Genomic DNA, 13,839 nt, shown 5'->3' with positions numbered 1-13,839 from the left:
CAACTTCAACCACACAAGATTGTGAGTACATTCCTCATGCTTCAGCAACTTACGTGCGATAAAACAGTACGCCATGAACAAATTACATCCTATTCAGAGGAGACATCATGCAATATGAAATTCTGTTGACATCCAAGATGGTTATGAAGGCATTACTGTGAAACAGTTGTACACAGGTTAGGCGGCCAGTTTGTATGGCTATCAAAAGCTTATAATCTGTCCAGATGTTCCACGTTTATTCTCATCAAGCCTTGAAAATTTCACAATCTTCACACAACACTTTCTCCCTTATATGTCTTGACGTAGGAACACATACAAGGACACTCCCAGTACCAAATAACGGAGCATCTACAATACCTCAGACAAGACAGAACCGGAGTCAAGTAAATTTCACTCGTCAGACCTCCATAAGACCAGAACCGAGAAAATGTTGAGGCTGGAAGCCAGCTGGTGACGGTGTGGGCTCTGACCTCATGAGAGGATAGATGCAGGTTGTGGAAGCGCTACTCACTGCTTAACGAAAACACTGGCAGCCATTCTACCACGCACTCTCTCTTTTTCTCTACTCGTAAGTAGACGTAATCAGGTAGTCTCTCTGATGCCACAACCATACACTCTCTCCTCATACATAACACTTGGTACATAAGTAACTCACACGACTCGCAATTCACTTTATTTTTGTGGCGCTTTAGGCAAAATCTTATTAAGTATTCTTTCACTTCCCGACCACCGTACCCACAGCCCAAGACAGTAACAGGACAATAAGTGTTGGTGTACGAATGAAGGAAATATGTGTGACAAGATGACACAATGACTCGTATCAAAGTAAATAATAACTATTTACATACCAGTTTAAAAGACACGCATCAAAATTCTCGTTTTTACGTGTCCCAACCTTATCTCGGTGAAGGTAGTATGGACTATAATCTCCGACCCGTGGTAAATATATATTAATACACACACACACACACACACACACATATATATATATATATATATATATATATATATATATATATATATATATATATATATATATATATATATATATATATATATATATATAAAGGGTCGGATTCAACCACTAGATAGGGCGACGAAACACCTCTGTCACGCGGTGGGTTAAAGAAAGATAAATCAGTTCTATCATTACCATATGTCGGTGTGACCACGAAGGTACTACTTACCGTCCTACCTACCACGATAATCTACCATGGGTAGAGTCATATGTGGGATGATGATGTGTGTGTGTGTGTGTGTGTGTGTCTGTGGATGAAATGACAGCAACCCACGTTTGATTATACATACAAGACAGACCTCCTTTATGTGGGCTCCGGCAATTTCAAGGTTGCGCTCCATTAAGGAACAGGGAAATGAATTTCTTTCGAGTTCCTCATCAATGACAGCCTTGCAGGTGACCTATTCGAAGTATAGCCACATGCATGTGAAGCCCGATAACACCACCCAAGTGTTGGTGGAGCGGAAATAAAAGATGGAACCTGACAGTCAAGTCACACTCCTTCCTCACAGGTAACGTTGCTCTTAGGCCAATGAAACACTCGAGAAGTATGAAAAGAAAAAACCGTTCTGACCACAGTAACGGAAATGTCCGAGTAAATGCCGAGCCCAGGATTCCCTTTGTGAAACTGCCACAACCTTCAGAAAGCCGGCACGCCTACTGGGTGGGATCGTAGGTCATAAAGTGTAGTTATATTTTGTATTTCTAAGTTGGGAAATTACTGGGACACTTAAAAAGAGTGTCTGGTGTCTCCACTGCGGCAGTTGTATTGTGAGCAAGATAGGTCTTCAGATGTGCTGAATCAGTGGATGTAGCAATGAAGAGAGAAGACATAAAAGCGTGACCCGTTTGCCTGGGCAATGTGGTTTCAGATGGGCTTGTCTGGTGGGGTGGTGTTTAAGCCCGAGTTGGGAGGTCGGTTGTCGTCATTTGTGTGTATGTGTTCTGTCTGTATTGGGTGTTTTCTTGGGTGGGTGATCTGCGAATAGAGGTCTCCGAAATTAACAGTTTTTTCGTTGTATTTGGGGTCTGGTGGTTAGTTATGGAGTGGTTTAAGAGGTGTCTATATTGTCATGTCCAACATGCTGGTAGGATTGTATTTGGAGGATCTTTATCTCAATGAGCTCTCTTTTTTTTTGAGTGTGGTTTGAAGCTTTGTTATACTTGCTTTTAAAAGCATGTAAGATTAGGCAGGAGAGGGGTTGTTCAGGGTGCAGTGGACTAGCTGTCTGTAGAAGTGATTCTAGTTCAAATCTGGGGCGTTTGTGCGTTGACTTTGTGATGACTTTTTAGAGTGGGGAGTGACTGCTGTGTGTGCGTTGCATGTGATGCCTATAATGATAAGTTTTTTTCTGTGGGAATAATTGCCCATTTAAGTTGACTGGAGGATGTGAGTTGGATTCGTATCTCAGTGGGGTTAAATGAGTGACTGAAGACTTCTGTGGAGATGCAACCATCTATTCTGGTTGAGCCACTGTCTCAGTGATGTACTATGGTGGTGCACGTTTACTGTTACTACTGTGACGACGTGAGAGTCAGGTTGCATGCATAAGACAGGACCTTCATGTTGTGGTTTGCTGGAGGTATGAAGAAAGACTTGAGAAGGACTGGAGAAAAAAACTATACCTTGAGGAACTCTACAGCAGAGTTTAAGGGTACCAGAGGTGAGGCCATACAGAGTTTCTCGGCATGGCGGCCAGCTATGAAGATGGCTAACCAGCTGTTATCACTGCTGTGGAAGGTGGTGCGAAGTATCTTTTGTATGTACAGAGGTTGTGGTTGGATCTAGGGCATGTCGTGCGAGGACAGTGTGTAGTTTGGTTATGGAGTGGTTGGAACCAAGACTATCGTACTGGCCTGGTCATGTGTGTAGTTCAGAGGGATATATTACTCGATTCTTTTGTGGATCAGTTTTTTCGGCGTTTGGATATTAAAGAGAGAAGTGATGTAGGAAATGGAATGATTGAATAGTTTGCATGGTTTTCAGACTGAAATTATGCTGATAACCTTGAAGATGTTTGGATTGTGCGTGTAGCCAGGAGCGGTTTAAGATGCTTGTAAATGCTTAGATAGCAAGTGCCAGTGTCCAGTGTGTGAACGTTTGATATATTGTTGGGGCCGGCAGCAAGAAGAGTTCTTTAAGGTTTTAGTTGTATAGCCTGTACTAGTGAGAGTGAAGGGTGGGCTTTTGTTTGAGGATATATTTAGTGTACTTTTATGACTCCTTTTGAGGGACGAGGTTGGTTTATGGTTGATTTTGAGGAGTATCTTCTGGGTACGTGTGTGTGTATATGCTTTTCTGTAATCTAATACTGACTTTGAACGGTCCCTAGTTATTCTGCAAAATCGGATGGCATACTGAATGTGCAACAAATATGCAAGGTTTGACTTTTCATAGTTTGATCGAGTGATAAGTGCGAGAGAACCTAAATAAAATGGATTCTGCAATCTGTGACACACCTGAAAAATTACCAAGCTCACCATAATTTCTATAAAAGTTCACTTGGCCACCATACTATATGAAGCTTCTCCAATATGCAACAGACAAGCCTTGTTCAGTTTCAACTCAATCCACTCACAATTGTAAGGGGACTAGAATAAATATAGTGCATGCTCAATCTGGAGGAACACACGGACTCGTACACAGGCACCAGGCACTAAAGAATGTTCATATTTTCCTAAGCTCAGGAATATATCAAATACACAATTGTAAATTTTGAATAAGATTTATTTTTGATTGTTCACAATGGAGCAAAATGTACCTATAATTCCATGATAATATAAACACTACTTTTAAAGTGCAATTTTTAATGTTTCGAAAGAAGAGGAGGAAGACAGGCCAGTGGTGTTTGTAAGGCAGATTTCATTAGTTGTAAGGACGTCATTCTTGTGCAGTAGTGCTGTTTTGGTCCGTATAAATGGTATGATCCACCTCCCACAGTCAGTTACAGCGTCGTCAGTAAACCCAGTGCAGTTGATGTCATGATCATTATAGTCAGGATGGTCAGTATAACAAGTGTGGTGGCGGTCAGTATACCCAGTATGGTGGTTAGCATAACCAGAATGGTCAGTAAAAAAGTCTGGTCAGGGTTGTGATGTTCATTATAACTAGTGTGTAGTGGTCAATGCAGTCAAACATGATTAATGTGGTAGTCAGTATACACAATATGATCATTATAACCAGTATGATCACATCATCATGGTGGTCAGTATAACAGTACTGAGGTAAACAGTATAATGAGTGTGGTCAGCGCAGTAATATAATATTTAAGGTCATACAACCAGCATCATAGTCATTACAGTCAATATGATCACAGTATCATGGTGGGCAGGTCAAAAAGCATGGAAAATTTGTGGTGGTCAGTACTGCCATGATGGTTAAAGTATCACTGTGGTCAGTAAAAAAAAAAAGTATGGTCATTGTATTATGATGGTCAGTAAAAATAAGTAAGGTCATATTAATCAGTATGATGGGCTAACACAACTAGTATGATTACTGTAAAATGCATAGCTAATGTTTAGTGGTCACTGTAATCATACTGACTTTGTTACATCACAAGAACTTTTGAAACGTTCTCCTGTATCTATGCTGATCCATGTAAGATATTCATCAATATCGTTGAGGTCACCATCATGATATCGGTCTCAATAATAGTTTTAGTCATGATCACTGTCACAGGTGGGTTACCAATACACTGTCAGTCACCATTAGTCAACTAACAGTCAGCATTATCATGTCCTAAGGACAATCAGAATTTACATTCATTATCACCATTATTTTGTCACTAGATGGGTCAAGGTCAATGTTCCAGTCACTAAGTATTCCCAGTTGAATTAAGTTTGACCACCACCATAGTCACTAGATAAGTTAAGATGTGTCACAGTCACCATCAAACAGTCCCCACTTGGTGGCCATGACCCTTTTACAGTCAGCATCACTGTCCTGAAAGCTGGGTAACCAGTACACAACCTCATGCTAAGTTAACAAAGCAATGCTTTGTCAGATGAGAAACCTTATCAAAGCCCTTCCTTATTACCAAGGATGAAGCGTGTACCTAATCTTAAAGTAACAATGCATCTGCAAATATTAATCCCACTCCCAGCTACGTTACAGCCTCAACCCTTGACTCAGTCCCACCCTCACCTAGAAAGGATACCTCGTCATTACCTTGGACTATATTACTTTGGATGATACCGTCAAGTAGGATAGAAAAATATATGCAATCGCTGATGAAATTTGAGCGTCTTTTTATTTTTTCATATTTATCACAATTGCCCAATTCCCCAAATGGTCATAGGAGAAAATGACGCCATAAAGCAAATGGACTGAAACACTATACTGAATCATTACTTTCCTGATTTATAGAGCTATCTTTAGAGCTCCTAAAACATAAGACCCACTAGAAGCATTACTACTTATATCATGACTAAACTAAAAGTCGTCCCACAAACAGGGTCATTTTCCCTTGGTACCAGATAGGGGGAAGGCAGTAACAATGTAAATGCTGACGGAGATATGGTTATTCTGAGTGGCAGGAGAAGCCGAGCCTTTTTATCTCTTCCCTGTTTTTTCAGTTAACTTTGGACAATATAACATGTACTGACTATATAAACTACACCTCCCGAAAAACTTCTAGTATTTCACCAAAACTCCTGTTGAATGCCATAACAGAGATGTCCACCAGCTCACTACAAAATTGCATCATGGGCTGCAACTCTCCCAACTTGCATGTACAACCTGCTATATCTAACTGCATAATTCCAACAACATCTATGACCGCATTTCTATGGAAACTACTTGCACACTGGAGAGCAATTTCTAACATCAAACCTCCAACAATACATTCCTATATCAATTTTCTAACAGCACACTCCAGAAAGATGCTTCTAATGTTAAAATTCTGACTACACTGCAATACCACAATTCTAAGTTTATTAATCCAACATGATAATTTTAACATTGTATTTCTAGCACACCATCAATAGCACCTTACAAGCTGCTGCCAGCAACGGGTTTGACTTACAGTTAATATATTTTCAGGCTAAATTCCTTTCAAAATACTTGAAATATACTCTTTATTCATTTTCCATTCCAATAAAATGCAGTAAAATTCAAAATTGTGTTTACTTCTGTCTAGTAAAATTATCACTTAAGTTACAAACCCTGAGAAAATAATTTCTAAATTTTACTTCAAATTTATGAATGACTTGTCAGTTGTGCACCAAGAATTGTAATTTTAAGGAACCATACTGTTTCCTTTTAGTCTGAGAGACTGATTACCTTTATAAACTAGCTCACTGCAACTGGTTTCAGATTTCCAACCTGAATTATCATATTCAAGAGTTCAAGTTTGATGAAACTGTCACAGTCTGCAAGCTAAGCAGGCAGTGTTTGTAATGTGAATGATTCAAGGTCATCATAACTAAAGCAAATGCAGTAAATGACTACCTGCCCTTACTAAGCCACAAATTCCCTCTACCATCACCTGCCATACAGCTGCACGCTTTATCTTCCCACACGTAAAACCATTATTAGACTAAGCAAAAACATCATGGCAAATACATTTGTGTTCAGTTATCTTCAACTTACTCAATGTACCTACTCATGTCTGCAACATCTGCCATGAGTGTTTCACACCAAAAGGGCTGCCACTATAGTTACCAACTATTCCAAGTCACCTGCAATTGTGCCATCTGTCAGAATAATAAGACTTAGTATAGTAAAAAGCATCTTCCAAGGCAGTTGCACTGCTCTGATTGATTTTAGGTTGCTTGACAAGTAGCTTTGCCATCACTTCATCTCAATGTATTTCACCAATAAGTCAACAATAAATGTATATATTATATATATTTATACTCATATGCACAGTACTTTTATCACTATGTACATTATATTCTACAAAACTATACATTATGGGCGCTAGTATAGGTAGAGATTATTGTAAACGGTGTAACAGCAAGGTAATACTCTCAGCACCAACTCTCGCATGAAACCATTCTTGATATGTACCTCCACCCATCTTTATCAAGACTAACATCTTATAGTCCGGTCAACAATAAACAGGAATCATATCTTCAGTAGATAAGTATAGTCTGAGGGCATTTCGATTAAACTAAATATATACTGACATCACAGGACTTGGATACCAATGTACAGTTATATGAAACTTCATACTTCATTTCAAAGAGAGACAACATCAACTCCTAAACAGGATTTAACAGAAATTGTCTACTATCATCCTTTTTCAGAAAAGTTTTATAAAAATGTAACAAATATTTCTGATTGTTCTCATTCCATCTAAATCTTTTGATGAGGGTTATTTTAGAGGATGTATGGTAAAAACAAAATGAGTGCTGCTGAGGATGAAATAGTGCTACTATGTTAGCATTTTTAACCATGGCAACAAAGCTCATGTGACTGGTAAGATTACAGCTTCTAGAATGCTAATGCTCATCTGCCAATCACTTAGAAGTGACCACAGAGCTTAAAGATTTAGCGGCCTGCATAATCACAGAGCAGTTTGGTACTTCTGTGTGTGAGAGGCATCAACTGACTTGAGTGGATATCTAACAAGTGGCAGCAGTGGGGGAAAAGTATGGCATCTTAAATATATATATATATATATATATATATATATATATATATATATATATATATATATATATATATATATGTGGGAATGCATTAACAAAGCATGCTCAATTGTTTAAGCTAACGACATGCTTATCAATAATACTGATAATTTCGCAGGCTGGTTACTTTAAAAAATTTCAGACAAAAATATGAAAAGGAATACTGATGATAGGAAAACAGCAGAGCATAGATGACCTGGGTATGTAAGAGGTTTTAAAAGGGAACCTACAAGATGAGATAAAACACATACCCCTGTCATTGGCGGTGTTTGATTACTGTTGGAGAATATGGTCAAGAGCCTGAACTGCAACTGAACCAAATAATAGCAACAGTGATAGCAATAATAAAATATATGAATGACAAGAAGGAAAGTTTAGGTTCATTAGGGTCTATAGATTTTCAACATCAACTGCCTAGTGATGCAAATTAAAGACAAGAGGTGAACCTTTAGCTCTTTAGGCAACCCTCTCAAAGATGTAGGAACAACACTAGGGTACAGACAGTTCTAGTTATACACATAAATCCTACAAAGAATCACGTACTACAGGGCACTTGACCCCTGTATAGTTCTCAGTGAGCCAGGTAGCTCCACTGGGGAGAAATGATTGCAGATGTTCTACCATACTATTTACATTTGTGATGTGTGCTGAATATATCTTTAAATAATTGGAATCACCTATCACAGTGTTATAAGTTATATATTAACACATGACCTTTTCTAGAAGTTATCATAATGCAGTTAACCAGACTTACAAACATAAGATGATGCCACAGTAGGAGAGACAAAAAGCTTAAAGGAATGATATCCACTAGCTTGATGGTTAACTTACGACATGAAGCAAAACTACAGTAACATGGGTTTAACCTTGTACAACAGATAATTTGGGTAGCAATGCAGCAGCAATGACATGTAAATATAATCACCAGATACATAAAATAGTAAGTGCCAAGAAAAAACAATCAATAAAATTACACATAAAACAGGAATATTTGCTAACAACGCAACAAGGTTATTGGATATTACTGACCTATCAGGTCATATAGAAGAAATTAATTTTCTTTAAATTTTTAACATACACTGTAAAACTTAATGATTACAGTGTCAAACGTGAACCATTTGCCTCATTAGAGCTCAAAAATTCAAACTTCTGATGGTTTGTTGAGAATCCAGTAACACCTACAACCATAATTGTCATGAATAAGTTCAGAAGTTAACTGATTCAGGAAACAGCAGCAGGCAAATTATAAAAAAGTTGGGCTATGGATCTGATGCTCTAGATTTCCTTATAACAGAAGGCTGCACTTACTATCATCCAACAATAATAAACAAAGAAAATGTACATACATACAAGAATAGTTGCCCAGAAAGTGTAGAGAATTATAAATGCCAGTAAACAGTAAATGGAAGTAGTTAATGCTTGAGGCTGACAGGGACTAAACACCTGCACATCAATCACCAACTCATCAATTTTGGGTTCAGAAAGCATACTGACAAAATACTACTTAATACAGGGAGTTGACATTATAACACTGACACCACATGACATTATCTAAGCTCAGTAAGCCAGTCCTAGCACATAAACAGGGCTTTGTCAGCCAGTCCTAGCTCATAAACAGAGCTTTGTCAGCCTGTTTTAGCATATAAACAAGTTTTGTCAAGCAGTCCAAGTACAAAAAGAGGGTTTTGTTAGCCAACCCTACAACAAAGAGGGTTTTGTTAGCCACCCCTACAACATGAAGAGGGTTTTGCTAGCCAACCCTAAAACATAAAACAGTATTCTTAGCCAGTCCTAATACAGAGGAAAGTTTTTTGCCAGTCCTAACAAATAAACAAGTTTTGTCAGCCAGTCCAAGGAAGAAAACAAGGTTATTAGTATGTCATAGCACACAAGAAAGGCTTAATCAGCCAGCCCTAACCCTTAAAAGAGGTCTTAACCCTAAGGATCACACTTTATTCGTCACAGTCGGTATAGTGTACTTAGGTGAACCAGGTGAGTAGGGTCCATTCTGCCCCATCAGGGCCCTCTCATATCCTAGCTTGGAAGCAGTTATTACACACATTAGAAAAATTTCAGTTTTTAGTTTCAATGTACATAAGACCGTAATGTTCATCCTTCAAATGTATGGCTTGTCAGTGATGATTGTTCATCACAACATAAATAAACAATGATAAGTGGCATGTGAAACTGGGTAGGAAATGTATTCGTACACTTCTCTATGTCAGCCTATAAGCCCCCTCAGTTGAGCATATTCCTTCAGCACTCAGTTATCCAAACATAAGACAATCACTTAAAATAAGATTCGCCTAGTAACAATCTCTCTAATCTTTAGTGAATTTGGATCATTTGGCAAAATTTTGCAATTTCATCAAGAAACCAGCTGTAATGGCAATTATTGCAGATCAAAAGTCCATACATTCATTGACAACCAAATTCAATGATCTGGCAATGAAGGAAATGTCCATATACTGTATGAACAATTAATCTTATCTAATCACACACTGTATACAAATGATTGTATTCAGAAGCTCTGAAACTTAATCAAACAAGTATTTTCCAACCAATATATAATTTCTAATAGTAAATGTTGCTCCTTACATATCAGTATCAAAAGTGAGCCAATGTAAATTATGAATATGACATAGCTGATCAGCCACTGATATGATGATCATACATAATTAATCTATCTTGTTTACTCTTATGCTATACATTCTTCAAATGACTTGCTCTATGAAAAAACACCAATATTATACACTTATATTAATTTTTAGTCATCTGTACAGAGTGATGTGAAAGTCTGAGTCAATATCTAAGATATGGTTTCTTAAAGTTTCAACGTCTGATGAAAAAGATGTAATGTGAGCTACACCACAGGTTTCATCCTCTAAATGAACAAAATCTTTTGGAGCTTTGACTGATGAAAAGGTCTAACTTTTGATGTAAGGTCATAAATTTCTTGCCAAATTTGCTGACTGGAGACCTGCCATCAAAAGATATCAGCAATTTCAAGTAACCAAAAGCATCTTCAGATAAGGCCATCTCCATAAGGGGTAACCCTGAAGGGTTGCTAAGCAATCTTATCACTACAAGAAGCCCCAAAGGGTTCCTATGCAATGTCCCCTGAATGAAACATCCTACAGGATCCCTCAAGCAAAACATACCTGACAGGTACTTCACAGGTCCCCATTGTGAGATTCTTTGCCCGACATCCTACAGGACCCCTCACGTGAACCTAAACCTATTCCAGAGAGTTCCAAGTAAAATCCCTAAAAGGCATTCCTGAGGGTTCCAAGGCAAGGTTCAAAGCATGAAAAATCCTAAAGGGTTTCCTCAAATGAAACCACACCCTATGAGGCACTCCAGAGGCTCCCTAGGTAAGGTCGAGTGCATGAGACATACTGAAGACCCCTCAACTGAAGCCGTATCCTGAGTCATTCCAAAGGATCCCTTGGCAAAGTCCACTATACAAGACATACTGAATGACCCCCTCAAACAAAGCCATATACTATGAAACAATCAAGTGGGCCTCAGGTGAGGTCCACTGCACAAAACATCCAGTAGGAACCCTCAAGAAGCCACACCCTATGAAGCACTCATGAGGGTCCCTAGGCGAGGTCATCTCCACAAGACACACCAGGATGAGTCCCCAGATGATGAGGTGATGAGTGTAACTCAGTCTAGACTTTGGTGCGCGAAGGGGCCTTCATGTGGAGGCCATCATCCTCCTCATCCTCCCACTCCTCTGACACTCGTGTCAAGTAGGGAGACTCACGGTCCATCTCATACTGTTCATCATCTGTTGAGGTCAAAGAAAAATGTGGTTTCGGTGCATTACACACAACAGCTAGAGACTGAGTGCGAATGAATGTGGCCTTTGTTGTGTTTTCCTGGCACTACCTTGCTGAAGCAGGGGGCAGCGATGCTGTTTCCTATGGGTCAGGGTAGCACCAGGAATGGATGAAGGCAAGCAAGTATGAATATGTACATGTGTATATACGTAAATGTTGTTGACTGTGTATGCATACCTTGATATGTATATGCGCACATATGGGCATTTATGTATATATGTATATATGAGTGGATGGGCCATTCTTTGTCTGTTTCTTAGCACTCCTCGCTGATGCAGAAAATGGTAATCAAGTAAAATAAATAAAAAATAAATAAATATCGTTCATGGACAGATAACACAAGAGATTTATTCTCTGTTTTATCATTAATTGCTCTGATGGGCATCAGAAAATACGCTTAGTGGCACGAAATGAAATGTTGTATCTTGATAGTACGATGGTTAGCATGAAAACAAGATTGAAAGGAACTGATTAAGGCTACTGAATATTTTCATAAATATCATTATATACAATAAATAACAATTTCCCCTTGAGGAAAGGTTACTTATTTGCAGTTAGCAGTGCATAAGAAGAACCAAGATCTCACCATTGGCAAGAGGGGTCTTGGAGTCGATATAATTAAGGGCAGCATCATCTGAACGTTTTCTTTCCGGTCCCCACTCTGCATCTGGCCGGCAAAGCTGCTGCACCCGCTGTAAACCAGAGGCATATTTTAGCAGGACTAAAGGCATATAGAAGGAAGAAAAAAGCCAAATATACTCAACAAACTTATACCTCTGTAGTTTAAACCCTCACCTTTATCCCTTTTGCCTTTGTACAACGGTGCTATACATGCATTCTGCCAATCCTCAGGCACTTCACCATGTTCCATACATACACTGAATATCCTTACCAACCAATCAATAACATAATCACCTCCTTTCTTAATAAAATCCAGTGCAATACCATCCAAACCTGCCACCTTGCCCAATTTCACCTTCCACAAGGTTTTCACCCCCTTTTCTCTCTTCACCAAACCACTCTCACCGACTCATTCCACACACCACCCCGACCAAAACAACTACATTTGCCACAATATCAAACACATTCAACAAACCTTCAAAATCCTCACTCCATCCATTCCTGGCACCATCCACCCCACAGGAAACAGCATCACCATCCCCTGCAACAGCGAGGTAGCGCCAGGCAACAAACAAAAAAAGGCCACATCTGTACACACTAGCTGTCCTGTAATGGACAGAAACCACAGCTCCCTATCCACATCCAGGCCCCACAGACCATTCCATGGTTTACTCCAGACATTTTGCATGCTCTGGTTCAGTCCACTGACGGTATACCACATCATTCCAATTCACACTATTCCTTACACACTTCTCACCCTTCTGCATGTTCAGGTCCCAATCACTCAAAATTCTTTTCACTCCACCTTTCCAACTCTAATTTGGTTTCCCAAGTTGAGTACTTACAGCCCATAGTGGACCACTCTTCCCAGCCATGAGCCAAACAGCCCGTAAAGGAACGACAGAGATACAAGAGAACGAGATGAGCCAGCCCAACACGTCGGCCCACACTGGGAACTGGTAGGTACCATATGTAGAAGGAGAGTAGTCTATGAAGGTGAAGATCAAGATGAACTGTAAAGAGACAGATAGTCAGCCTAAACTTTTTCTAGGGATGAGCCATCAGATTTTACATATTACTGAGAAAAAATTCATGTAGACAGTGCAGTAAAATTCTAACTCAAAGTCTGGAAAGACTGACTGGAATTCCCAAATCTTTAATGTTTACAGTGTGGGTTAACTCATGTTTACTATTTATAGTGAGCTTTTTATCTTCACTAACTCCTCAAACAAGGCTGATTATTTCTTTTTCTCTCAAAAAAGAAAACCAAATTAACGTCACACAACTTTCACAACAGTAACATGCCACCAAACAAATAGTAACTGTAGCACATTCTACATTACTAAAAAAGATAATGATACACACTGGTAATAAAAGAACCTACAAGGTGGGTTCTATATCAGTCAAGACAGAATGCAAGCAGGTACTTACAAAGACACTTGTTGGGGTGAGGTATTTCCAAACATATTTCCAGTAGTAGTATGGGACAGGCCTCTTCCCTAACATGAGCTTGATGTCGTCCATGAAGTTGTCAACACCATACACCCAAGTGATGGCAAACAGCTATTGGAAGGATAAGGAATTAACACTAGCCCAGATGCTGGGCCAGATGTTGGTGGGATGAAAAATCAACAGTGGCTCAACCCTTGGTACAATGAGGGATTAACACTGGATCAAATGTTGGTAAGATGAGGGATTATTACTGACCTAAATGATTAA

At 39.1% G+C, this 13,839-nt stretch overlaps 1 protein-coding gene across 5 annotated transcripts in view; it reads right to left on the bottom strand.

Moving 5' to 3' along the window:
* Positions 1-3,725: 3,725 nt before the first annotated feature.
* LOC139760388 (sodium-dependent proline transporter-like) overlaps positions 3,726-13,839 on the bottom strand; it is a 54,960-nt gene continuing 44,846 nt past the window's right edge. For all 5 annotated transcript variants that reach the window (XM_071683505.1, XM_071683508.1, XM_071683509.1 and 2 more), the window contains 4 exons: positions 13,552-13,683; positions 12,966-13,133; positions 12,086-12,191; positions 3,726-11,447 (listed from right to left, as the gene is read on the bottom strand). In XM_071683505.1, coding sequence (XP_071539606.1) covers positions 11,329-11,447; positions 12,086-12,191; positions 12,966-13,133; positions 13,552-13,683 — 525 coding nt within the window. In that variant the 3' untranslated portion in view covers positions 3,726-11,328. The remainder of the gene's footprint in view (positions 11,448-12,085; positions 12,192-12,965; positions 13,134-13,551; positions 13,684-13,839) is intronic.

The sequence above is a fragment of the Panulirus ornatus genome, chromosome 36 (genome assembly GCF_036320965.1).
Source record: "Panulirus ornatus isolate Po-2019 chromosome 36, ASM3632096v1, whole genome shotgun sequence".
NCBI classification, from domain to species: domain Eukaryota; kingdom Metazoa; phylum Arthropoda; class Malacostraca; order Decapoda; family Palinuridae; genus Panulirus; species Panulirus ornatus.
The sequence above is the reverse complement of the archived record's forward strand: the minus strand, read 5'-3'. Positions and strand labels throughout refer to the sequence as shown.